Here is a 27,987-nt window from a genome sequence, read left to right on the forward strand (position 1 = left end):
CTCTTGGTATGCTTTGCTATCGATGTACCTTATATGCCCCCCAAGTGATCGAGGAGCTTTAGGTCCTTGGTCACTTGCCTTGACCACGACCTGTGCGAACATTACTGCTCGATAGTAAACATAACACTTATAATACAGCAAAACAACACATGTAATGAACAAATACTTGTAAAAATAAATTTACAAAGGTTGGCAAGAATGACTGGCTGCGCACAGTCCCTTATAATCTCGTATTAAAAATGGACTAAACATGTTTTTACGAGTGATCTTAGAAAGATCTTACACTTATAAGCGATTAGCCATACAACGTGGCTAACCCTTTTTTGAAACTTGTAAAAAGTAACAATTAATACAAGCCAGTTCTTTAAAAAGGACTGTTTATTGGTAGTACTTGCGCAGGTGTTCACCGTTCCAATAGTGTGGAACGAGATCTCCATTCAAGAGTGCAAGTTTGTAGGTGCCCGGATGAAGGACTTCTTCGATCTGGTAAGGTCCTTCCCAGTTTGGTCCGAGCACTCCAGCAGTGGGGTCGCGGGTATTTAAGAAAACTCGTCGTAGCACTAGGTCCCCATCGTTGAATTTCCTTTCTTTTACTTTTGAATTAAAATACCGAGCGACCTTTTGTTGGTATACAGCAACTAGGAGTTGGGCTCTTTCTCGTATCTCCTCAATTGAGTCTAGGGACTCCATCATCAGTTGGCTATTATGGTTTTGGTCGTATATGATGCGTCGGTGTGAGGGGGAATCTAACTCGACAGGTAACATAGCTTCATACCCGTATGCTAAGGAAAACAGGGTATGACCTGTCGATGTTCGATGAGAAGTTCTATACGACCAGAGTACTTCAAGCAGCTGTTCTAGCCATGCTCCTTTAGCATCTTCAAGTCTTTTCTTCAGGGTGTCCTTAAGCGTTTTATTCACTGCTTCGACCTGTCCATTTGCTTGTGGATGCGCGACTGAAGAAAAACTTTTAATGATCCCGTGCCTTTCGCAGAATTCTGTGAATAAGTCACTGTCAAACTGGGTGCCGTTGTCTGAGACAATTTTGTGAGGCAAACCATATCGGCAAACAATGTTCTTGATGACAAAGTCAAGAACTTTCTTGGTCGTTATGGTAGCGAGCGGCTCAGCTTCGGCCCATTTGGTGAAGTAGTCGACTGCTACGACTGCGTACTTCACTCTGCCTTTTCCCGTTGGCAGGGATCCAATCAAGTCTATACCCCATACTACGAAAGGCCAAGGACTCTGCATCTATTTTAACTCATTGGGAGCTGTGCGCGGGATCTTGGAAAATCTCTGACACTTGTCGCATTTTCGCACAAACTCCATTGAGTCTTCATTCATAGTCGGCCAGAAATAGCCCTGCCTCAGAATATTTTTCGCCAAACTTTGCCCCCCAGCGTGATCCCTGCAGAAGCCTTCATGTACTTCCCTCATCAGCTCCTTAGCTTTCTCTGGTGTAATACATCTGAGCAATGGCATGGAATATCCTCTTCGGTATAGAACACCATCAACCAGTATATACCTAGCAGCCTGCCTTTGAAGAGTTCTAGCTTTGCTCCTATCTGCCGGTAGTACACCATTTGTAAGATATTCCAAGTAAGGCGCCATCCATGTGTCTCCCATCCGGATTTCCATACTGGTTTCATTTGCTCGTATGCTTGGCTCGCTCAATCTTTCTACTGGAACAATATTCAAAGTGTTAGCATCTTTCGCGCTTAAGAGTTTGGCTAAGGCATCTACATTTGAATTCTGATCCCGAGGTATTTGCTGGAGGGTATACTTCCTGAACTGAGCCAACAGATCTCTAGTTTTGTTCAAGTAGGCCACCATTTTGAGGCCTCGTGCTTGATATTCCCCCAGAACTTGATTCACTACCAGCTGTGAATCACTGTAAATATCCAGCACCTTTATACTCATGTCTTTTGCCAATCTTAATCCAGTGAGGAGTGCTTCGTATTCGGCTTCATTATTTGACACAGTGAAGTCGAACCTAATGGCGTAGTGAAATCGATGCCCTTCCGGCGTTATCAAAATCACTCCCGCTCCCACGTGAGATTCGTTGGATGTTCCATCCGTGAATAACTTCCACGAAGGAGCTTCATCTTGGGGCTCAGGCGCACTAGGCTTTTCGCATTGCTCGTTGGATGGGAGCTCGGTGAATTCTGCAATAAGATCAGCCAAGACTTGTCCTTTTGTTGACTGCGTTTTTAGCCAACGACGTGAGAACGTCAAATACGACGAACCTTCAAGAGAATGTAAACGACAACAGACGGTATAAACAAGAAAAGTAAAGAACACAGGAGATTTTTATAGTGGTTCAGCCCCGATTGTCGGTAATAGCCTAATCCACTTAGAGTTGTGATTTATAAATCTATACTCAAGATCAGATGGACTATGCCAACTGAGTTTCTTCAGTATAAATTGTGAATATACAAGAATTCTCTCTAATTTCAGCACTTTCTCTCTCTAGAATAGACAGACCCAATTTTATCTCTCTAGAAAGAATAAGCAGAAGGGACCCCTCTCTCATCTCATAAGCTCTCTATTTATAGAGATGGGATCTTCAACTGATATCCCCTTATAATAGGGATATTTTACTATATTTATTATATTTATATTACAAATAAACATTCAACATTCAAAATGTAACAAACTCCCCATTTGTGGGAAGAATGAGAGATTCCCGCGCATGTTGTTGAAGTTGTATCTGACTTAGTCTCCTCTAGCTAGTTGGTCCACCTCCTACTCGCTACCCATGCAAGGGCTGGTTGAACGTGCATGGTGGTAGGTTGAACGTGCATGGTGGTAGGAGATGCACTTCTCTCCTCTAACATGCACTCTCCTCTAGCATGCCATGTTCCTCCTTGAACCAATCTCCTTGGCTTCTCCTCGGACTAAGGTGGTCCGAGGCAACCTCCTTGGCACCTCACCTTGAACAACATTGAGGGAACCTCACCTTGGACAATATTGAGGGAACCTCACCTTGGACAACATTGAGGCAACCTTCTTTAGCATCTCCCAAACATGTCCGATCGAACATTGTATAGACTTTCCTTATGAAAGTCTAAGTCTCCATTCTCTTGCATGAGACTCCTCCTCCTTAGCTATTTACCTTGGACACGTTCGAGCCAACACTTAGAAAACCTTGGGAGGCTTGCCTCCTACACACCCTTGGGGTCTCCTAGGACCACACCCTCCTTGGGGTCTCCTAGGACCATCCTCTTAGCCCTCCTAGGAGGCACTCTCCTAGATGCATTCTCCTTAGCCTCCTAGGATGCATTCTCCAATTTTTGGGTATAACACCTTTTACTACTGCTCGCGGTGAATATGTAATATCAAACTGTCCGAGTTCGACCGCCCATTTTAATAAATGCCCAGCCGCCTCTAGTTTTTGCAGGACTTGTCGAAGGGGCTGGTCGGTTAAGACTCTAATGGGATGGGCTTGGAAGTAAGGACATAGCTTCCTTGAGGCCAAGATTAAACAATAAGCTAACCTCTCGATGGGAGGATATCTCAACTCTGCTCCGATTAGCCTCTTGCTTACATAGTAAACCGCCTTTTGTACGCCTTTTTCCTCTCGTACTAGTACCGCACTAGCAGCAACTTCGGTGATCGCCAGGTAGATGAACAAAGTTTCTCCTTCGATAGGCTTTGATAAAATAGGAGGTTGTGCCATATGGGCCTTTAAGGACTGAAAAGCCTGCTCGCGGTCTCCTGTCCATTCAAGCTTCTTGTTGCCTCTAAGTAGATTGATGAAAGGGACGCATTTATCCGTCTACTTGGAAATGAATCTACTTAGGGCGGCAATTCTACCAGTTAAACTTTGTACATCCTTGATCTTCTCTGGCGATTTCATGTCGATCAGGGCTTTTATCTTGTCGGGGTTGGCCTCGATTCCTCTTGAATTAACGATGAACCCCAAAAATTTCCCTAATCCAACTCCGAAGGAACATTTGAGAGGATTTAGTTTCATTTGGTACTTGTTCAATACATCGAAACACTCTTGTAAATCCTTCACATGTCCTTCTGCTTTTTTCGACTTTACCAGCATGTCGTCCACGTACACCTCCATGTTTACTCCGATCAACTCCTTAAACATGTGGTTAACCAATCGCTGGTAAGTCGCACCTGCGTTTTTCAGTCCGAAGGGCATCACTTTATAACAGTATAATCCTGTATCGGTCTGAAAGCTGGTGTGATCCTCGTCAGGGGGATGCATACTAATCTGATTGTAACCTGAGTATGCATGCATGAAGGAGAGGATCTCATGTCCTGCAGTTGCATCGACCAGCTGGTCGATCCTTGGGAGTGGGAAGCAATCCTTCGGGCAGGCTTTATTGAGGTCTGTGAAATCCACACAGGTTCACCATTTGCCGTTAGGCTTGGGAACCAGCACTGGATTAGAGACACCCGCGATGGATAAAATGCCACCCTGATAAACCCATTCTCCTTTAATCTTTCAACTTCTTCTTTTAAGGCTCTTGACCGATCCTTATCGAGCAGCCTTCTTTTCTGTTGCACGGGCGAAAAACTCTTGTCTATGTTCAGGACATGGCTGATAACTACAGGATCTATCCCAGCCATGTCTTTGTGCGACCAGGCAAAGACTTCCTGGTTCTTCCGCAAAAACTCCACCAGTGCATGCTTTGTGGTTGGTTCTAAATTTTTCCCGACCTTCACAACTCTGGTCGGGTCTTTTTCGTCAAGTTGGACCTCTTCCAGGTCCTCGACGGGTCCAACATTTTCCTCAAAATCCCCAAAGTGAGGATCTAAATCTCTATCCTCACTTTGGGCAACACCCTATTTGGTGACTTCATCACCGGATTGGGCTTGTGTATCAATAGCCATCTGCAACCTATCTGGGGGAGTGCTCTTTGACGTTCCCTTCTTCGCCTTCGAGACTGAGGCGTTGTAGCACTCCCTGGCCTCCCTCTGATTTCCCAACACGCGTCCTACCCCTGCGTCTGTCGGGAATTTCATGGCTAAGTGCCATACTGAGGTGACGGCTCAAAGATCAACCAGTATAGGCCTTCCAATGACCGCATTGTACGCCGAGGGACAATCGAATACTATGAAAGTAGCGAGTAATGTCCTGGTAGCAGGCGCTGTACCTGCTGTCACTGGAAGTCTGATTGACCCCGCTGGGGCGAGTCCCTCACCAGAGAAGTTGTATATTGTTTGGTTGCATGGCTCTAAGTCCTTATTGGACAACTTCATGCGTTCCAGCGAAGATTTATACAGGATGTTCACCGAACTTCCTGTGTCAACTAGCACTCTTTTCACCATCATATTGGCCATTTGGATATCTACGACCAGCGGATCGGAATGTGGGAACCGGACATGTTGGGTGTCGCTATCAGAGAAGGTTATTTCACCTTCTTCTGACCGAGCCTTTTTTGGCGCGCGGTCCTCCACAGTCATCATCTCGATGTCCTGGTCGTGGCGTAGAGTTTGAGCATATCGTTCCCTGGCCTTCCCACTGTTTCCCGCGAGGTGCGAGCCTCCACAGATGGTTAACAATGTGCCAGTTACGGGATCAGGCTGCAAAGGTGACGAGCGTTGGCGTGTGGGCACTTGCTCGTTGCCACCTGGAGCTTCTCGTTGGGAATTTCTCGAGGCCCGTATATACCTTCTAAAGTGTCCTTGTCTAATAAGGAACTCGATCTCATCCTTCAGCTGGTTGCATTCATTGGTATCATGTCCATAGTCGTTATGATAACGACATAACTTGGTAGTGTCTCTTCTAGAAATATCCTTTCGAATGGGGGCAGGTTTCTTATAAGGCACACTGGAACTCGTGGCCTGATAAACCTCTCCCCGAGATTCAATAAGGGCAGTGTAGTTAGTGAACCGAGGTTCATAACGATTACCCTTGGCTCGTTTATTGCCAGAGGTGGAAGGCTCATTGTGCGGCCGTTTCCCCCCATTCTTGCCATTGCCATTGCCGTTCCCGTTGTCGTTGGGCCTCGACCCATTGGCAGCTTTGGCGGGCTCGGCTATCCCCTTGTCCTTGCCTGGGGGCTTCCCTTCATTGGCGATGGCATCCTCGAGCTTGATATATCGATCAGCTCGATCCAAAAATTCCTGGGTAGTTCTGACCCCATGTTTTCTGAGGCTATCCCAGAGAGGCGTGCGGTGCTTAACCCCTGGAGTTATGGCCATCATCTTGCCTTCGTCTCCCACTGTTTTCGCCCCAACAACTGCTTGCATAAAACGTCGGACGTAGTCCTTCAGTGGTTCTTCGTCTTGCTGGCGTATTTCGACCAGCTGATTTGCCTCAATCGGGTGCACACGACCCACACAGAACTGTTCGTAGAATTCCTTCACGAACATCTCCCAGGAAACTATACTTGCAGGAGGGAATTTGAAAAACCACTCCTGTGCGACATCAGAAAGTGTCGTAGAGAAGATCCTGCACTGAGCGTCTTCGAACACTTTCTGAATGTCCATTTGTATCTCAAACTTGTTGATGTGAGATACCGGGTCACCATACCCGTCAAATTTCGGAAGCATAGGCATCTTAAACTTGCTAGGAGTTTCTGGCATAGCTATCCTCTGGACGAAAGGAGTGCCCTTTCTCCTATCGTGGTCGATATAAGATGTTCTTCCCCCGACCAGTTGCTGCACTGCCTGGTTGAGGGCATCTATCTGGGCCTGCACGGCGCTAGGAATTGCCGGGGCCTCTGGTGCTGGGGGGACGTACTCGTCGTGCCGTTCCCGGCGATCGTTGAGTACGTCTCTCACTACAAGAAAATGGGGTCTTTACCTACCAATTATAAGTGTAGGTAAAACTAGCCTAATGGTGGGTAATATGGTTTACCTACCAATATTGAATTGGTAGAGATTGGTAGGTAAAAGTTAGTGGGGAAAGAGTCTTTACCTACACTTATTAACACTGGTAGGTAAAAGAATCAGTGGACCCCACTAAGTTGTAAATCAATTGATGAGTCATCAGATGACGTGTTTGATGACGTGGCATCATACGTGGCATCCTATGTGGCATCATACGTGGCATCCTATGTGGCATCCTATATGGCATCATACATGGCATCATACGTGGCATCCTACGTGGCATCATTTTATTAGCCCACATAGCATTATTTTATTGGTTTGTTACACAATTTATATTTTGTTCAAATTTAATGGTTATGTGTAGGTAAAAGATAATAACAGTTATTTGTAAATGTTCTATATTAGAAATAAACTAGAAAAAAACCATTCAATCAATAATAAAATATTTAATGCTAAAATTCTTTATAATGTTCAATACTAAAATAAGTTATAAAGTTATCATTTTAAGGTTACCCCTACCAAAATAAAAAAAACTTCATAAAGTTCATTCCTTAGTAAATTAATGTAAATAAACTAAGAATCATCTTGTGACTCCCGAACTGAAATAGATGGCGACTCTCTTAAATTTGCATTTGAAGCTTGGTCTGTTGGAGGTGGTGGAGGCGGTGCCATCAAATTGTTATGACGAAGTATATCCACAACTACACTAAGTTGTTCGCTAGTAGCATTAAGGCGGGAAGTTGTATCATTAAGTCGTTCAAGTAACTCTTCATAAGTTGGTTGATTACCCACAATATTTTCACGATGTGAAGTAGAAGTTGTGACACTAGGAGACCGCCCCCACCCTCGTAAGTATACCGAATCACGGTCAAGTACATGCTCCATAATCTCTTTATCAGACAGTTCTTCTGGAGGATGTTGACCCCTTAACTCCATCATTTTATCCTAATATTATATTTAATTAATTATTAGTAAGAAATATAATAAATATAATAAATAAAAATTTAAATTACTTACATATAATGGCCTGAGCTCTATTCCAGTCCATCATTTCTCAGCATCATAATGCTTTAGACGCCATGTCTCAATTTGACCGGTAGGAGAAGTTAACACCATTCCACGTCGAATGTGATGTCGTGGTGTGGAGACTGAACCATTTTTCGACTCCCATTTCCTCTTTGATCGATTGGTAGTATTCTTTAATGCTCTTTCCTAAAGAAATAAATCCAAATAAAATTTATTAGAAAAATTTTACACAACATTTTCTTTTGAACAACACAATGTCTATTTATTACAAACTTTATTGAACAGTTTAACACTAAAATGTGTAAATCAAAGACAAAACAAAATACTAAAAAATGTTACCTTAAATTCAGGAGAACACCAACGATCACACAAAATCATCCAATCTTCTTGATGTTCTTCTTTTAAGTCTGGATGACGTTTGCTCTTGGCCATCTCAAGATCATTTTCTCCTCCAATTTCTTTGAAATATAAGTGCAGCTTGTACTTATGACCCTTCCAAGCTTTTCTCATTTGCTCATCAATGCATTTTTTAGTTGTCTCATCATTCAAGTTGATGTCAAAATGTTCCTATAACATAAAACAATATTAATTATAAATATTACAAATATAAATGTAATATTGTGAAATGACTTACCAAAAGATAGTGTCGCAATGAAGCTCTCACATCTTCTGGGACCATTCTCCACTCTTTATAATGAAATGTACCATGATTCCGAATAATGAATCCAATCTCATTATTAAATTTCTCAGCATTAGTACAAATTGGTTGACGACACTCCGCATTAAAAGTCACTGACAACTTTCCAGTTGATGATGCCTTAGCTATAGTTGTAGTTGTAAAGCCGTGAGTAACTCCACGTGGCTTAAAGGAAGATGTTTGTCCTACAATACAATATAATCTTAATTGAAATAAATAGAAATTTAAAGAAATGAACATGAAAGACATTAAATTTACCTGATGGAACTTGGGAAGATTGATTATCATCTTCGGTATCAAAATGGGTCGTCACATTGACTTGTTCACCCTGTACAGTAGGGTGTGTGGAGCCTTGAGGGTGTTCTCTCTCTACATTAGATTGTGCGGTGGTTCTAGGTCGTTGACTGAGTACTGTAGATCGAGTGGTGCGACAAACTTGTTGATTCTCTAAACTCGACCGAGTAGTGCGAATAACTTGTGTAGGTGGAGCAGGAGGATCAATGACTGGTTCAACTTGTTGATTCTCTATTCTCGACCGAGTAGTGCGAACAACTTGTGAAGGTGGAGCAGGAGGATCAATGACTGGCTCAACTTGTTGACTTTGAGCAGTAGATCGAGTGGTGCGACGACCAGGTGCCATGACTAAAATTCTGTGAAATAAAACAAAGAAAATGATTAGTAAATAAATATTTACAAATATTAAGAAACTAATTATGAATTAAGAATCTGGATATCTTGTTTCATCTCAGATTTTGCAAACCTTAGTTTCTGTACTTGTATTTCTGTTTGTGTACAGGGTGCTTGGCTAGTTGGCTAGTTGGGGAAGAACATTTGTAGACAAATTTCACGAGGCACTAACTGATCAATGACAAGATGAGTAACTATGAATTAAGAATCTGCATCATCATCACATTCTGATTCTGTATAACTTTTTGTGTCATCACTTGAGAGAAATGTTTCATTATTAGAGAATATATTTCCTTCATCAAAATCTTCATCTAAGTCACTATCCTTGTCAACATTTTGATTTTGGTTTAAAAGTAAATCAACAACAAGTTGGTCTGAAAGAGTTACATAAGGAACATCTAATCGAACTAAAGACGAACTTTCAATGAAATCCTCAGTTGGTTGAAAAGGTGGCAATTGAAATGATTCTTCTTCTTGAAACACATCATTATTTACTGTCTCTTCCATAATTTCAGGAATGTCATAAATAGATCGATGATTTACTTTTTGAACAATCCGCCAATTTGAACCACGCTTCATATCAAGCAAATAGAAAACTTGTTGTGCTTGAGTTGCCAAGATAAATGGTTCATTAGAATACCAATTAGTAGATGTATTGATGGAAGTCAAATTATGATCCACAACAATTGATCTACCTTTTGGATTAGAGTTATACCACTTGCAACGAAATAAGAACACCTTCCGATCTAAAACGAATGACAACTGCAAAATCTCAATCAAGACACCATAGTATAGGATATTAATATTGTCATGATCACCTTCAGTGCAAATTCCAAAACATTGTGTCTTAAGAGTATCGTCACGCTCTTTACATCGAAATCAAACACCATTTACAATACAACTTTGGTAGGTGTTGTACCGTTAAAGTGGACCTTGAGATAAAGAGTACAAATCATCATTGGCAAAAGGTGATTTTTGAACTCGCATTTGAGACACCTGTAGTATGAAAGAATTTGAATTATGATGAATGATGTCACAACTTAAGAATTTAGTAAGAAACCATTAATGATAATCTCTTACTTTATTCTTAAACCAAGAAGGAAATTGTTCTTTGTGCTCTAAGGCAACTTCTGAATCTGAAAGACCTTTTTCTTCCAACAACTTTATATGATCACTACATTCAAATTCATTTCTATGAATAAGTAAATGATATTTTGTTGAGATAATTTAGAAGAATAAAAGAAATTGTTACTTACTCGATAAAATGTTGGATATCATCTACAGAATTGTTCAATATATACCATTGAACGACTTGTCTCCAATTTTGAAGCAATTTGATAGTAGATGCCCCTAATGGACGAACATTGGAGTTGAAAAAATCTAACTTATGATTTGGAGAAGGTATATCCCAATTACGCTCGGGTCTTGTGAATCTTGTCTCTATGTTAGAAACATATCTTGACAAGAAAGTTACAGCTTCATCTACAACAAAAGCTTCTGCTATTGAACCATCAGGCTGAGACATGTTTCTCACATATTTCTTGTACAAACCCATATGGCGCTCTGTCCCAAACATCCATCTCGAAGCAACTGGACCACCTAATAACACTTGATCGGGTAGGTGAACACAAAGATGAACCATTATGGTAAAAAATGATGGGGGAAATATCTTTTCCAACTTGCACAAAATTATTACAATTCCATCTCTCAATTCTTCTATGTCAGAAATTTGTAATGTTTTTGCACAATTTTTTTGAAAGAATTGGCAGAGTTCAATCAAAGTACCACGAATGTTGTCTGTCAGAAAAGGAAGTAATGCAGCTGGTAATATCTTATGAAGTAAAACATGACAATCATGAGTTTTCATTCCTCCTAGTTTGTCATTATCTGTTACACATCGACTAATATTTGAAGCATATCCATCCGGTAATCTAACACTTTGAATGAATTTACAAAAATCTTTGCATTCTTCTCTCGCAAAAGTGTAACTAGCATAAGGTTTTTCAAGCTTGTTATTAGATAGGTCCTTCTTCAGCCAAAGCTCTTCACGAATATTAAGATTTTGTAAATCCTTACGAGCTTTTAAAGTGTCTTTCGATTTGCCTTCAATGTCTAAAAGTGTTCCAATAATGTTATCACATACATTTTTCTCTATATGCATCACATCAAGATTGTGACGCAGCAAGAGCTTTGACCAGTATGGCAATTCAAACAAAACACTTCTTTTACACCAATTCAGCTCTTTCTCTCCACGCTTACGTTTTCTAGAAGAATTACTTGGTGCTTTACCAGGGGTATGAATAGGAATTTCATCCAATTGCTTTAAAATGTCGTCACCAGTAAAAGTTCTAGGAGGGCCACGTAATTCAGTAGATCCATCATATTCTTTACTTTTTCTCCAAGCATGGTTTCTTTTCAAATAACATCGATGTCCCATGAAACATTGTTTGTCAGTTATTCTTCTAGATCTTGTATCTTCAAGACAAACAGGACATGCTAATTTACCAACAGTGCTCCACCTAGACAAGTATGCATAAGCAGGAAAATCACTAATTGTCCACAAGACTGCAGCTCGAAGTTTAAACATGCATTGACCATACAAATCATATGCATTGACTCCATCCCATAACTCTTTAAGCTCTTCAATTAATGGCATCAAGAACACATCATAATCTTTTCCAGGAGATTTAGGGCCTGGAATTAACAAAGACATGAGATAGTTTGTTCCATTAGGAGAAGCCCAAGGTGGCATATTGTACGGAATTAATATCACTGGCCACAAACTATAGGTTGATGTCATATTAGAGAAAGGGTTAAACCCATCTGACGCCAACCCCATTCGTACACTCCTAGAATCAGCTGCAAAGTCAGGATACACATTGTCGAAATGCTTCCAAGCATCCCCATCAGCAGGATGACGTAAAATCCCGGCTTCATTTTTCCGTACCTCTTTATGCCATCGCATATCTTTAGAAGTGTGCTTCGAACTAAACATTCTCTTAAGTCGTGCCTTGATTGGGAACCATCTAAGTCGTTTATGTGGGATTTGATTTCGTACATAACGACTAGACTTGCATACAGGACATGACACTGCATTTGCATTCTCACCATAAAACAATGCACAATCGTATTGACAAACATCAATTTGCTCATAGCCTAAGCCCACCTCACAAAGAAGCTTCCTCGTCTGGTAATAATTCCCTGGGCACTGATTACCCTCGGGAAATATCTCTCTCAAACACTCCAAAAGACCGTCGAATGATTTATCTGTCCATTTGTTAAGCACTTTGAGATTCATCAACTTCACCGTCGCGCTTAAGACAGAGAAACCTTTACAATTATTGTACAAAGGCTTATGAAGTGACTCAAACAATGCATCATACTTGTCATCCACATTAAGTGGAGATTCATCATTGAAGTCACTAGTTGGACCAATGTCAAAATACTTACTACCAATAGCATCATGAAGACCTGCCGCCAAATCATCACTCTGATCCAAATCTTTGACATTATCCTCGGTATCAAATAATCCATCATCTTATACTTCCTCTACTTGCTCACCATGGTGATACCACCTTGTGTAAGTACTAAGAAATCCATGAGTGATCAAGTGCAACTTTATCACATGCATGTATTGTGATTTCTTATTCACGCATCGACAACAAGGGCATAGAACCATCCCATTGGAGTCCATGGAGTGTCTTGCAACACTAATGAATTCATTCATTCCAGCAGCATATTCTGCTGAAAGTTTATTTGGTATATTTATCCAATGACGATCCATGAACCAACAAAATGGGGTCCCTTGTTGTAGTTGGTAGAGCTGATGATGAACCCAAATTCTAGAAAGAACACAGAGGAGAACAAGAGCAAGAAAAAGAATAAGAAAGGATGGTAAATATTAAAGATTTTTCTCTTTCGTAGATTATTATAAATGAATTAGGAAAATAAGAAAGAAGAGAGAGTGGGAGATTGATTTGGGGGAAGTGAAATGAAAATGGAGAGGCTAAAAAGGATGAGGAAAACAATGAAAATTGTTATGGTTCAGCTACTTGGGGCAGCTAAACTGAGAATCATGGAAGTTGCTGCTAGACAAGCACCTCTCATGGACATTGCATTTTTTGGGGAGGTTCAATTTAGTAACATGGGATTTGATCTATCACAAGGATTCATGAATGCATCTTTATTATTAATTCTTTCTTTTTAAAAAAAAAAACAATATTGAATTAAAAGAACTATTGTCATTATATAGAAACATATAAATATATGTATGTATATATATGTGGTGCACATATTTTTTTACATATTCTAAGGTTACTACTACTGCCCAGGAGGAGGCTTTAAAGATTCTTTCCACCCCAGTAAACAAGGGCTTTAATTTTTCTTCTTCCACATGAATTATTAATATTTCATAAAGCAAGTAAACCATAACAGTTTATCTTTGAACTCTAAACTAAGTACCAATAGAAAATGACAGTAAGCTTATTAAATAGTGTTAATTTAGTGATTTTTTATTTTATTATTTTGTAGTATCTTCCAAAGAAACTACACTTTTAATCAATCTTAGTACATAAACAACAAAGGGAAAGCCACTAACAACAAGTCATAAACAAAGTACCAAAGACAAAATACAAAAGAAATAGCATAGACAAATTCAAATGCATAAACAACCAATCACAAAAACTATAAACAAAGCACCAAAAAGTGCCTCAGGACAATGATTCATCATCAAACTTTCAGATTAGTAAGGATTTGATATCACTATAAATCATAAAATTTTTACCTCAAGGCTTCCAAGGCTAAATTCCCAAAGTGTTAAAGCCGCCAAGCCTAATTCAAAAATCACAGAGCCACCCAGACCAAGCCCAAAACCTCAAAGCACTACAAGAAATTCATATTACAATTAAATTCTAAGTGAAAATAATGATCAACAATAAAAACAACAAGAATTCAATCATGCTCATATTTACACATTCAAAATCAATCAAAACTAAAATAAAATCAGATCTGAAAGTTATACAAAAATTTTAGAAAACATAACTTGCAAACAAACATAACTCAAAAACCCCAAAATCCTTACATCCCATAAAGCATAAAAATGTAATTCTAGCTAAAAAGAAATTCAAAAACATTGAGAGAAAAGAAATCAGAAGAAAATTTACTTATTATGAACGAAACTAGAATATGTCTTCACTTACAAATTTAGAAAAAGTAACAAAATAGCTGTTTTAAAATATATATAATTTAATAATTAAAAAATCAATTAGCAAAAGTGCAGGTTTACTAGCTTGATATTTATAAAAGAACTGAATGAAAATTCAGCAAAGATATTAATTCACAAATACTTTAGACTCAGAACTATTCCATATAGTAATTTTTGAGCAATGTTGGAATTTTTCCAAATAACATTAATTCTAGCTATACAAGTAATATAGTATCTCAATTCACAAATACTTTAGACTCAGAACTATTCCATACAGTAAGGCTTTCTTCTTCATCATTGACTATAATCTTATTCCCAAAATATCAGATTTTGGTTTGGCTAAACTTTATGATGATAAACAAACTCATATAAGTACTCATGTTGCTGGAACAATTGGTTATCTTGCACCAGAATATGCCATGCGTGGTCACTGTACAGAGAAAACTGATATCTTTGCCTTTGGAGTTGTGGCTCTAGAGCTTGTTAGTGGCAGGCCAAATTCTGACTCTACCTTAGATGAAGAAAGAATGTACCTACTTGAATGGGCTTGGAATTGGCATGAACAAGGCTGCGAAATTGAGCTGCCAGATTCAGAACTATCAGAATTTGATGAGGAAGAAGTGAAAAGAATCATTGGAGTAGCTCTATTATGCACTCAAACCTCACCAACATTGCGTCCATCTATGTCAAGAGTGGTGGCAATGATCTCAGGAGACAGTGATGTGAGCACTGCAATTTCAAGGCCTGGTTACTTGGCTGATTGGAAATTCAGTGATGTCAGCAGCCTAATGAGCAAGATTACAAAAGGGACTGATTCTAGTTTTTATGACTCGTCTACAACATAAACTGCCAAATGGCCTTTAAGAACATCTACTGTCATTAAAGCTACTTTGTTTGAACTCTACAAAAACCATCAAAGAAATTTCTTATCTGGAACTCTTGAAACACAGAAGCCATGGTTATCGATGTATACAGAGAAGTAATGAGAAAAATTGAGAATGTAAGGAAACTTTGCTTGTGTGATTAGTTGCCTTGACGTTAACCTCTAACTATATATGCTTATTTATGTTGCCATCTGTGATATCAATGAATGGTTGAGCTAAACCAAATGTTCACAAAACTACTAGAAGGGGAAGGTGATAAAACAATTGGTTTGAGTTTGGTTTGTGAGATGTTCTATACTTCTTAGCTGTGAATTATAAGATCCCATTGAGAATATTCTGTTTTGTTTTCCAAAAAAAAAAACCTGGCAAGAAAAACTAACTAATGAGAAGTTGATGCAAATACAATTCAATTAATTTGATGATATGAGTTCAGACCAAAACAAATTATGCTCTCCATATGTGGGATAACAGGGGAAGTGAATAACTAAATCAAGAGTCACATTAACATGTTAATTAAAGCCTAAAGTCAAATAATGATATTATTTTTGGCCTTATCTTTTGCTTTCAATATATTTTATCCTACAATTGGCAGCTGAAAAGAAAAGAATGCTATCAACACTATGATTTATCTTCAATTCGTTTTTTTTCTTCACATAACATAAATAAGCAATAAAATCCCATGTGTTATTTGGACTATACTGTTAAAAAAGATTAAAAAAAAAAATACTCACTGCAATATACAAATTGGTTGAGATCAAGAGTCACCCGGCCCTGCTTAGCAGTATCAAATGAATCAAACATATTACTGCAACGAGCAAAACAACAGCAGAAAATGAGTAAGCCTCCGTTATGAGCTTATGACCATTTTGAACTGGTGTAGATGATAAATTATACATGTTCAAGAGTTTCACTTGAAGTCAAACGCCTTTATATGATTAAGAGTGTGGAACAAAATATGTATACAATGCTGAGAGACATATCGATTGTGTGTATAAAATTCATTCTAAGCACAGAAAACTTTTGTTCTTTATTCCGAGAAAAAACTTGTATTTCTGTCGAGAGAAACTTACCGAGATGACTGCAAAAATATACAAAGAGATATGAAATCATCTAATCTGAATCTTCCATTCTTCTTTTGATCAAAACTCTGCACAAATTATAAAAGAATAAGCTATGACAGCCATAAACTTATTATGTATAAACATCATTAGAAAATCCCAAGTAAATCTATAATTTTTCACAGCCCAGTGGAGTGAGTGAGTGAGTGTATTAAGCTTCAAGAAATCAAATACAGAAAAGTTATTTCTAAATATACTAAAAAAAAACAAATCAGGACATTTCAGTTACCGTGTCTGTGTGTGATCGAGATGAGAGTCGTCCTGCGCCGGAGAGAGAGACGGTGCTTGGTCACTTCGATCTGATCTGGTGAGAGCTTCAGTATTTCACAATATGTGAGAACGGAAGGGAAGCAGTGAACGGAACGGAACGAAAGCTGTGTAAGAACAGGGAATAGAAACAGTGATCTGATTTGGAAGGGTGCGTGCGGAACGGAAGGGAAGCAGTGAACGGAAAAGTGAACGGAACGGAAGGGAAGCAGGAACGGAACGGAACGGAAGCTGTGTAAGAACAAGGAATGGAAACAGTGATCTGGTGCGTGAAAGGGTTATAATATATCATATATATATACATATATAGCATATAATATATTTGTTAATTGGATAAAAAAAAAATAGGCAAGATGGCAGACACATCAGTTTACACATCATCAATATTATCATACATATGCTTACACATAAGCATTTATAAAAATAAAAAATAAGCAAAAATTGGAGGAAAAATTGAGCGGGAATTGTAAAATTTTTCCCTAAAAAATAAATGTGGGCAAAGTCTCCATATTGGTAGGTAATATTGGTAGGAAATAACATTTTTGAATTAATATACTAATGACAAATAATTACTTACTAATATTATTTACCAATAAATATTGGTAGGCAAAACATTACTTTCCCTACCAATATATATTGGTAGGTAAAGATCAGATTTCTTGTAGTGTCTTAAATCCTCGTCTCTCCTCCGCTGCTCGCTAGCTCCGAGTCGGTTGAAGACGTTATTTTGTCTGGGCTGCCCCCCAGTGTCCCGTCTTTCGGGTTGGTCATCCCTAGGTGGTAGGCTTCTGCCCCCACCTCTTTCTTCATTCCTCCGACCGACGTTTCCTCTTCCTGAGTCAGCCTCGTTATAATCATGGCCATCTCTGAATCTTGATTGGCTATGATGGGATCGACTGTTCCCTTGGTTGCCTTCCCGGGCTGGAACCTCCCGAGCGTTAGAGGGTGGCCTGTGTTGGTCGGTAGGTCCCCGTGCATTATCATGCCGTGGGGGGCCTCAGACCGCAGAGCCTGACTCTGAGTTCCTTCTGTTACCAGGAGGACGCTGTCCTCTGCTCGGAGGGTTTGGCTCGTCGCCCCTATGGCGTCTAGTACTACGAGGCGGCTGCCCGGCCCTATTCTACCTTTTTTGCGGGGGATTGCCGCGACCAGCTTGGGATGGAGGCTGCTCCTCAGGGTCCCTCAGCGAGACATCGTCCTGAGGCACCGGTGGCTGCTCGGGCCTTTGGGGGCTCGAGGGCTGGATAGGCGGGCTAGGATTAGGACCCCTCTGGGGCGGTCCATTTGTAGGTTGATCAGGCTGCGAGGCAGGTGCAGCCTAGTTCCTAGCCAGTTGTAGGGCTGCTTCGAGGGCTGCCATGGCCTCCCTCTGGTGACGGTCCATCTCCGCCTGTCTTTCACTCAGTTCCAGGCGCTGCCGTTCAATCTCCTGTTGCTGCCGCGCCATAATTTTGGCAGCACTTTCCTGCCTGGCCCTAATATTGGCCAGTTTATCCTGCAATACCCCCAGGGTATTCCTCAGCGTCTCGGAATCCATTTCTTCCTCATTGAACTCCAAATGTGGCTCATCCTCAGTCACGTTTGGAGGAGGAGGCGGGTGAGATGGTGCAGTGCCAGCCGCCTGTCCAGTTTTCTTGGTAGTTTTCGCCATTGATATTTCAACGATACTGTATCAAGCTCTCAATGAAAGCACCAGAATGTTGACCCTGATTTTGGCCAACTGACACGGAGTCAAATACGCTTGATGTGGACAAATGCGTTGAAATGAATGTGATGACAAAAACAATAAAGAACACAAGAGTTTATAGTGGTTCGGCCCCAGAATCTGGTAACAACCTACGTCCACTTGAACTGTTATTGATATAGGATTCACAGGAGTGATCAAAGAACTAGGGTTCAATGAGTTTCACAAACTTCTGAAGAACAAAACAATATCTCAAATAGAATAACTCTAATCTCAGATAATTAGAAAGCCCAAAGTCCCTTCCTTGAGCTATCTTTCTCTATTTATAGGCTCAAGGGGGATTACATTAATTTGTTACAGATATTCTTTCCTAAATAATTGGATACTCAGGAAATCATGGGAGTCAATCTCGGGATTAACTAAGATCTTTATAAAATTATCGTGAGACACGCAGAATGCACGACCACACTGGTCGCAGGTAAACCTCAACTGCCTTTTGCTTGCAATATCTTTACTGGTCGATACCCTAGCATAATTCCGCCAGGTGTCAGCCATGTGTCCAGAAATCACTTGCCACGTCATCTGTGCCTGTTTTTTGGATAACACTATGTATGGTAAGATTGCACTATATGGATAAGAATGTTATGTATGATGGTATTTTGTGATTTGAATTGTAAATTTCTAATGTTGATATGACTGGTTTGTATGCCTTTGAATGCTGTATGATATGAAATGGTTGTTAGCGTGATGAACACGACACAACAATAAGGGGGTTACTAAGGATGTGAAGACGTAACCCGAGTTACTAAGGATATGAAGACGTAGCTCATAGGGCGGACGCGCCGAGGTTATCCAAGGACTAGAGATCTTGTTTATCTCAAGAGGTGACATGGACAAGTTAGCGGGCCATATTCACAAAGACATGATGTTATGTTTATGATGTTTATGCTATGATGTTATGATGATGATGATGATGACCTTGTATATGATGCCAATGTTGGGATGATTATGTTTATGTTTACGATAATGATGCTATTACAATCACTACTAAAAAACTGGGCTATCCCGACACCCAACCAAGACAGTCAACTCTGTTGATTGTTGTAATTGCTTAGCGGGACTCTACGTCGACAGTTAAAAACTGTAGGCATAGAGACCAATACCAACAGCTAATAACTGTCACCGTTGCTATTGACCCCAATGCTGACAGTTAATTCGAGACCAATGCCGACAATTAAAAAGTGTCGCTATTGATCTCAACGCCGATAGTTAATTCAAGACCAATGCCGACAGTTAAAAAGTGTCGCTATTGACCCCAACACCGATAGTTAATTCGAGACCAATGCCGACAGTTAAAAGGTATCGCTATTGACCCCAATGCCGACATTTAATTCAAGATCAATGCCGACAGTTAATAAAAGTCCAACGCCGACAGTCATAAAATGTCGCCAAAATTCAAATAAAAAATATAAAATTATAAATAATGAATAGTATAATTTTTAAAAATAAACTAAATTATGTAAATATATATATTTATAAAAATTATGTATTTATTAAAAACTTTTAAAACTATATGTTTTTTGTTTCTAAATTTTTCATATTATTAAATTTTGTATTTATAATAATTTTTATATCAAAATTTAAATTTATTATTCCTTAACATATTTATAAAATTAACTATATTGTTAATTATATTATTCTTTAACATATTTATAAAATTTGTACATTATAATTTTAAAAATAAACTAAATTATGTAAATATATATTTATAAAAATTATGTATTTATTAAAAACTTTTAAAACTAGATTTTTTTTTCTAAATTTTTCATATTAATTAACTTTTGTATTTATAATAATTTTTATATCAAAATTTAAATTTATTATTGTTATACCCAAAAATTGGAGAATGCATCCTAGGAGGCTAAGGAGAATGCATCTAGGAGAGTGCCTCTTAGGAGAGCTAAGGAGGATGTGGTCCTAGGAGACCCCAAGAAGGTGGTCCTAAGAGACCCCAAGGAGGATGTGGTCCTAGGAGACCCCAAGGTGTGTAGGAGGTAAGCCTCCCAAGGTTTTCTAAGTGTTGGCTCGAACATGTCCAAGGTAAGTAGCTAAGGAGGAGGAGTCTCATGCAAGAGGAAGGAGACTTAGATTTTGATAAGGAGTACCTATACAATGTTCGATCGGACATGTTTGGGAGATGCTAAAGGAGGTTGCCTCAATGTTGTCCAAGGTGAGGTTGCCTCAATGTTTCCAAGGTGAGGTTCCCTCAATGTTGTCCAAGGTGAGGTTCCCTCAATGTTGTCCAAGGTGAGGTTCCCTCAATGTTGTCCAAGGTGAGGTGCCAAGGAGATTGGTTCAAGGAGGAACATGGCATGCTAGAGGAGAGTACATGTCCGAGGAGAACCATGCACGTTCAACCCACCAAAAGCATGTCCTACCACCATGCATGTTCAACCAGCACTTGCATGGGTAGTGAGTAGGAGGTGGACCAACTAGCTAGAGGAGACTAAGTCAGACACAACTTCAACAACATGCACGGGAATCTCTCATTCTTCCCACAAATGGGGAGTTTGTTACATTTTGAATTTTGAATGTTTATTTGTAATATAAATGTAATAAATATAATAAAATATCCCTATTATAAGGGGATATCAGTTGAGGATCCCAGGCCTATAAATAGAGAGCTTATGGGATGAGAGAAAGACTCTTTGGCTTCTTCTTTCTAGAGAGAGAGAAAATTGGGTCTGTCTATTCTAGAGAGAGAAAGTGCTGAAATTAGAGAGAATTCTTGTATTTTCATAATCTGTACTGAAGAAACTCAGTTGGCTCAGTCCATCTGATCTTGAGTACAGATATATAAATCACAACTCTAAGTGGATTAGGCTATTACCGACAATCGGGGCTGAACCACTATAAAAATCTCGTGTGTTCTTTATTTTCTTTATTGTACCGTCTGTGTCGTTTTTATTTCTCTTGAAGGCTTGTCGTTATTGACGTTCTCACGTTGTTGGCTAAAAACGCAGTCAACAATTATTCTTTAACATATTTATAAAATTTGTATTAGTTAAAAAAGAATTGTTTTATTAAAATATTATAAAAAAATTTAATATATAAATTTATTAGTTATGATTTTTTTGTTAATATATATATTTAAATAATTTATTTTAAAATCGTATTATAATAATGCCCACAATTAAAATGTGTGGTTATTAAAGAATTACATAGTCTAAATTTGTTTAATTGGCAATGCCTACAGCTACAGCTACATCTTAAAGATCTTAAAGTACTGCTATGGCGAAAACTTATAATTGCAGGCATGGCCTCATTCAAAAAAATCAGCCTCTTAATATTTCCCCCTCTTTCTTTCTTTTTCCCTCCTCTTCTCTTTTCCTATATTTGTCCTCCGACCTCACCTTCTCTCTCTCTGACCAGCCCTCTCTCCTCTCCTCTCTCTGCGATTCACTCTGTCCTCTCTCCCCTCTCACCGATCCGCCCTCCAAACGAAGCCGCCACCTCTACGACGCCGACGCCGACGCCGGTACCCACGACCCTAACTTGTCTCTCTCTTTCATTCTGCCTCTTCCTTTCTGATGAAGCGATTCTCCCACTTCTTCCCTCGCCTCTCGCTTTTCCTCAACCCCGTCCCAGTATATATTCCTCAATCTCTTGAAGACGCTGCGCCTCATCTCTCTACCTCATAGTGTTGTCTTCTTATTCAGCATTTGGTAATGTCTCTCCACCTTTTGTTTGTGTGTCTGTTTTATTCTTGTCGTTGCTATTTTAGTTTGATAGCTTAATAGGATCACTACGATTTAAGCTGTCTCTGATGTTTGAAGAGACAAATTGCTCCAAAAACAAGAAACCACTCACAGATCACATAAAAATTCGTAGGAGTTGTATTGATGAAGCAACCTCGCAAATTTGGAGCTTTGTTGATTCTTTTTGTTGTATTTATTGAAACAAAAAGTTTTAGTTTCAAGAAAACCGAGATTTATTGTGTTTCTTTGACCCTTTTTCTCTGTGTGCGTATGTGTGTATTTGTAGGTAAATCAACCCCTCAATATAAATGGCTTATTAAAGAGCTACCAAAAGTGGACAGAACAGAGACACCGTGGCTTATTATTCTGGTTCATTGCCCACTATACAATAGTTATGTGGATCATTTCATGGAGGAGGAACCCATGAGAGTGGTTTTTGAACCATGTTTCGTGAAGTACAAAGTTGATGTTGTTTTCTCAGGCCATGTTCATGCCTGTGAAAGATCTGTAAGCCCTTTTACTTTCTATTCAAATTTAGTATATTATATTGTTGTTTCATTTGGCTGTTCGTTGTCCTCACTGTATAATATATTTTGAAACTTGTATATTGGTTGGCAGGCAACGGAAAGAAAGGATATGTAAATCAAGCAAATAACATGTACCTGTTTCCTGGGTTAGTTTTCCTTCTATTTATTATTTAGAGCCACTTATGCCTATATCCTGATGATTATTAACTCAACTTTTGGTGGCCTTTTGTTCAGAATTGGTTTGGGAACACTTCTCTCAGGTGCTCATTTGATCTCAGATGGCATGTTACAGGCAGCTGCAGAATGGTACGTTTTACTTGGAAAAAAAAATAAACAAAATTTATGCCAACGATCGCTTAATTTGTTATCATCATTATAAGTATTAATTTGTTACAGTCAAAGGGAACAAAAATACGCGTCATTGCTAGTTTGCTGTTAATTTTCCTAAGCTTAGTAGGATCTCAGTAGATAGAATGGTATCCCATGAATTTATCTTATTATCTTATAATGCTTGTTTTGTTATGTCCTTGGATGTATAGTTGTTTCCCCTTTTTTCTCAAAAAAAAAAAGAAAACATTTGCAATGCCCTGAATATAAAACAGTCATCATAAAGATTCATCAAATTTACATTTTATTAATAAAATTTTTATGTACTCGAGCTCCGAAAGAACAGGGATTAAGAATTTTGTAAAAATATACACAAATATCCCTTACAATTTTTAGTAAGTTCTTTATCTTTGGTAGGTATCTATGCTGGTTTGGGATATGGGTAATTTATACTAAGCGATAAAATACGTTACACTAGGTAGGTGTACAAAATGAAGCTAATGTTTGCCTACTATTTTATTTTAATTATTAAAGTCTAGATTGCTTTATTCTTTTCCATACAACCACATGTGAATTGATGTTTTGTTTCTCCATGAAATTGCTGAGACGATGTTCTCTATGCAGCCTTGCCTCTTATATGACAGACGAATATATCCAAAAAGGCATACTATATCCATCTATTAAACGGTAATGGTCTGAGGCACATCCTGAGTGTGTTTCGTTCTCATTTTTGTTTCATTTGCTCGCTTCCTCACACTTACAATGAGAGTATACTGAGTGTATACTCAGAGGCACATCCTGAGTGTATACTCAGAGTTGAATATCTTACTTGATTCCATTTTTTTTAACTGATTATGTTATAATTGGTTATGAAATTCTTATTTTTGCAGCTGGGTAAATTGCTTCCATGGCCACTACTTCAAGCCTTTTCACTTCAACTGCTTTCTGTTGTTATTGTGTTGTTGTAAACTTATGGTAAATTTTGTTATTTTTCAATAAATTTTGTTATTTCCTTGAACAATTTTTGTTTTTCATTTATTGAAATTTATTCCAATGGGCCATTCTATGACATAAATCACTACAAGAATTTGGTATTGAACATCAGAAGATCTCCTTTTCCTTTATGCTATTGAAGGTCCTATATGTCCAATAAGTCCTATAAGGTGAGTGCTTACTTATTTATTGAGAATTAACAAGAAATTTTGGGTTCATGTATTCAAATATTGATTCTCTGTTTTTTTCCTCTTAATTGTCCTGATTTATAGTATTGTTGAGTTATTATAGTTTGGGCTACAAGGATATGAGCTTTTGCACACAAATCAACTAGTAGATTGACCCATGATAAAAGCTCACTTGCAAAAGAAACTTTTCTTTATTTCTGTACAGGAATTGGCTTATGGGGTATAGTTTATTTGCCCTTTTCTTGGCTTTAAATTCTAGTTATTACATTTATATATGAGAAATTGGCTTATGGGGTATAGTTGATTTGCATATTTCTTGACTTTAAATTCTAGTTATTACATTTATATACGTGACATCAACTTTCCCATGCTCTAGGCGTTACTGTATTTTCATGTCTGGTGGTCTTAGAGAACAACTTTTAGTTCATGTTTATAGGGTCCGTTATGAACTTTATTGCCTAAATAATCATTGATATTTTGTTTTGGCTAAAGATGTAAACCTGGTAATGTTACTAATTGCTTTAGTATGTATTAATTGACCAGGTCATTTATTGTTGACCACGGATTTGGCCAACGACGAGTACACGTCAAAACTACACTAAACTTTCAAGAGAAAAAACGACACTGATGATTTTTATAGTGGTTCAGCCCCAATGTGTTGGTAATAACTTAGTCAACTTAGAGTTACGATTTATAGATCTACACTAAAGATCAGATGAACTTGAGTCAACTGAGTTTTTTCAGTGTAAATGTAAAGAATACAATATCTCTCTCAAAATGCAAATACTCTCTTAGGAAAATTAGAATCTGAATTCCTAAATGATGCCATGAGCTCTGTATTTATAAGCTCGGGATCGTACAAGCCGAAATAATCGGGATCTTTCTATTATTCTCACAATATTTAGTTAATAATAATATTTAAAATATAACAATACACTACTTCTTTGGGATAATCTGAGTGATTCCCGCGCAGGCACGATTGATTCTAGTCTAAATCGTTGTTGGAACTTCGCTTGCATAACAATATTCTGTTCAGTAAGTCGATGTCACTTCTTGGAGAAAAACTGGTCAGCCAAAACACTTGACCGGTCGGCCAAACACCTCACTGGTCGGCTAAGCACTCCTTCGGTTGGTCAAGCAGCTCACTGGTCGGCCAAGCACTCCTTTAGTCGGTCACGCACCTCTCCGGTCGGCCAAACACCTCACTGGTCGGCCAAACACCTATCTGGTTGGCCAAGCGCTCCTCCGGTCAGCCAAGCACCTGACTGGTCGGCCGGAGCAGGTAACTGATCAGTCAAGTATCTCTTGCCACTTGTCACTTTTATTGTCACGTCACCATTTTCAAAATTTGAGGATAATATTTGCCCCCCAAGTTTATTATATGATATTCTCACATAATTAACTTTTTTCTCCACCGCTGACGGGATAAAAAAAAAAACTATACACACTCTCCCGCCTCTGCAACAAACCACGACGTCTTACTAGACCACAATCACTGTAATTAACTGCTCCCAATCGCGGGGGAGAAAATATACCCAAGAGAATTCAAAGAATCTAAGAATAAGTGACAATTTCCACTTTTCCCTTTAAATAGACCCATAAGTGCTCAATATTCACAAGCAAAAAGAAAACCAAAAAGCTCCCAAACTCCATCTCTTATTGGCTGTATCTCTCCAAAGCTCTCTCCCCTCTTAGCCGAAAAACTTCAAGAATTTCAAGAAGGGCTCCAATTTTCTTCAAGCAAATCCAAGTGTTTCTCAAGAAATCAACACATTTGGGTAAGCTCTTCTTCCTCATCTCTTTTTTTTTTTTCTCTTAAAGCCAACGAAACTTGTAGGCCGAAACCTCCATTCAAAATATACCTATGAATTTGTGTTTGAATTCTTGATGAATGATGCATATTGTGGCTGTTTTGATGTAGTTTAGGCTATGGGTAAATCAATCTTGTCTCAAATTTCATGAAAATTTGAAGAAAAACTAATTTTTTACCCCAAATTGCATATTTGGGTTTATGGATATTTGATGAGAAATAGGGTCCCTAGAACTTCATGAACCTTTCAAATCCCATATTTTGATATTGTTGTAGTGTATTTTGAGTGATAGAAATGTGTTTGTGTATATGCCCTTTGAGATTCGAGTCTTCTCGAAAATGGTCTATTAGGGAGTGTGTTCATGGCTGATCGGCCATTTTCCCACTTTTGAATATTCGGACCTGCCCCTAACCAATTGGGCATGCCTCTTCCTGCTCGGACACAAGCACATTTGGCTCAACCTTGTGCCCCACCGATTGGACACCACGGACTAACATGACACATCTCTAGCCTAACATGGCACATCTCTGGTCTAGCATGACACTTCTCTGGTCTAACATGACACATCTCTGGTCTAACATGGCACATCTCTGGTCTAGCATGACACTTCTCTGGTCTAGCAAAACACTTGACTGGTCAGTCAAAAATCTTCACTGGTCGGACAGAAATTCTATCAGATCGGTCAGATCACTTTATCACAACTCCGAAGAGCCAACACATTTATTGACTATTAATGTGCCATTTACTGACCATGCATTGTCACTTCTGATTGCCACGTCATCGAACTGAAATTTTGGGGATAACACTTATATAATTGATGTTTCTCAATTTATTGATTTGGACCACCCTCATGCCCTCAATTTTCTATGTGAAGATTGTGTTCGTGTTTCGGTAAAAGTTACCTGGACAACGTTAATGTTGATGAATGTATGTACCTCTATTCAATTAAATCTTCAAATTCTTAGCATCAAAGCGTTATAAAATCTTGGGTGGCATGCAGGATATTTCTTTTCAAAAAGCATGGTGTGGCTGATATGACAATCAGAGACCTATTTGATTTTATATTTGATCCATGTTGCAGATGATGGCGTGGAAAGTTATCTTGAAGAGGTATTCCCTTATGTGCAGTCAAATGTTATTTTTATTTTTGTAAGAATCATAGGAAAAAGTCCGACTGCTTTTGTTTTATATCAACTGCAACAAAGAATCATGTCAAAAAGGGATATAGTTGTAGAGGAAGAAATTGTAGATTCTGTATTTGTGTAGGTATCATATTCAATATAGATAAAAATATATCTAAGCATTTTTTGGATTTCTTTCTCTGTTTTAAACAATCTTAGATGCTGGAGATTTGGGGTCTTCTAGCCCTTCACCTTGCTGGTTGATTCAATTCTACCTTTCAACTATTGCGAACTAAACTTGCTTCTTGGTATAGAATGAACATAAGATATGGAGGGGGGTTGCTAAAGCCATTCAAAGGGCTACCAGTGAAATATGTAAACTTAACAACTTGTAGAAAGTAAGTGTGTAACATATTTTGATTCAATCATATATATATTAATTTATATATTCATGTAATAGGCTTAATAATTGAAAGTTCCTGAGTTTAGTCCTTGAAGAGTTCTCAATCATGAATGGTACTGTGTATTAATGGGCTTAATAATTGTACTTATGTTTTCTTTACCATTCCTATTGAAAATCCATACTTTAATAAATAATATTGAAGTTAGCTTCTATGTTCAGCTTGGTGAATCTCTTTTCAGAAAAAAAAAAAAAAGAAGGGAACAATGATAAGAAATGGTACTCAACATACTGAAGAAGCATAAAAGAATTGGGCTTGAAAATTAGGAAGAATATTGAGAAAAGAAACATGATTGAGTTTGCAGTGATTTGGAGAATAGAATTATGTTGTTTTGTTGAGATTTGTTATATTATATATTTTTAAGTTTATGTATTTATAATATTATAATGAATTTTTATTGAGAATTATTTAGTCTCATAGAGATTTGATGTATTATTTAC

At 38.4% G+C, this 27,987-nt stretch overlaps 2 protein-coding genes across 9 annotated transcripts; one reads left to right on the top strand and one right to left on the bottom strand.

Moving 5' to 3' along the window:
• Positions 1-7,811: 7,811 nt before the first annotated feature.
• LOC133829949 (uncharacterized) lies at positions 7,812-12,681 on the bottom strand. The gene is made up of 5 exons (XM_062259801.1): positions 12,264-12,681; positions 8,777-9,168; positions 8,456-8,703; positions 8,161-8,388; positions 7,812-8,007 (listed from the first exon to the last, which is right to left on the bottom strand). Exons 1-5 carry the CDS (start codon positions 12,356-12,358, stop codon positions 7,843-7,845), a joined length of 1,128 nt encoding a protein of 375 aa, XP_062115785.1. The 5' UTR covers positions 12,359-12,681; the 3' UTR covers positions 7,812-7,842.
• An 8,936-nt stretch (positions 12,682-21,617) lies between these two features.
• On the top strand, positions 21,618-27,268 carry LOC133803683 (NAD-dependent malic enzyme 2, mitochondrial-like). 8 transcript variants are annotated; one of them, XR_009878112.1, is made up of 9 exons: positions 21,620-22,086; positions 22,406-22,626; positions 22,738-22,792; positions 22,881-22,952; positions 23,598-23,660; positions 23,864-23,948; positions 24,059-24,136; positions 24,258-24,374; positions 24,698-24,966. XR_009878112.1 is itself a non-coding variant. In XM_062241801.1 (7 exons), exons 3-7 carry the CDS (start codon positions 22,776-22,778, stop codon positions 24,710-24,712), a joined length of 252 nt encoding a protein of 83 aa, XP_062097785.1. In that variant the 5' UTR covers positions 21,624-22,086; positions 22,406-22,626; positions 22,738-22,775; the 3' UTR covers positions 24,713-24,966. The 8 variants fall into 8 exon arrangements, 1 of the variants encoding a protein (XP_062097785.1); XR_009878104.1 differs by adding an exon at positions 25,128-27,268 and having other exon boundaries at positions 21,618-22,086; positions 23,864-24,374; positions 24,698-24,815; XR_009878111.1 differs by having other exon boundaries at positions 21,619-22,086; positions 24,059-24,374.
• Positions 27,269-27,987: the final 719 nt, after the last annotated feature.

The sequence above is a fragment of the Humulus lupulus genome, chromosome 1 (genome assembly GCF_963169125.1).
Source record: "Humulus lupulus chromosome 1, drHumLupu1.1, whole genome shotgun sequence".
Taxonomy (NCBI): Eukaryota; Viridiplantae; Streptophyta; class Magnoliopsida; order Rosales; family Cannabaceae; genus Humulus; species Humulus lupulus.

Coding starts and splice junctions, on each gene's coding strand:
- LOC133803683 (XM_062241801.1), top strand. Junction 22,953..23,597: donor TTACAGGCAGCTGCAGAATG/GTACGTTTTACT, acceptor TTCTCTATGCAG/CCTTGCCTCTTATATGACAG. Junction 23,661..23,863: donor CTATATCCATCTATTAAACG/GTAATGGTCTGA, acceptor TTATTTTTGCAG/CTGGGTAAATTGCTTCCATG.
- LOC133829949 (XM_062259801.1), bottom strand. CDS start 12,358: ATGAGCAAATTGATGTTTGTCAATACGATTGTGCATTGTTTTATGGTG. Junction 9,169..12,263: donor TATGCAAGTCTAGTCGTTAT/GTACGAAATCAA, acceptor TTTATTTCACAG/AATTTTAGTCATGGCACCTG. Junction 8,389..8,455: donor CATTGCGACACTATCTTTTG/GTAAGTCATTTC, acceptor TTTATGTTATAG/GAACATTTTGACATCAACTT.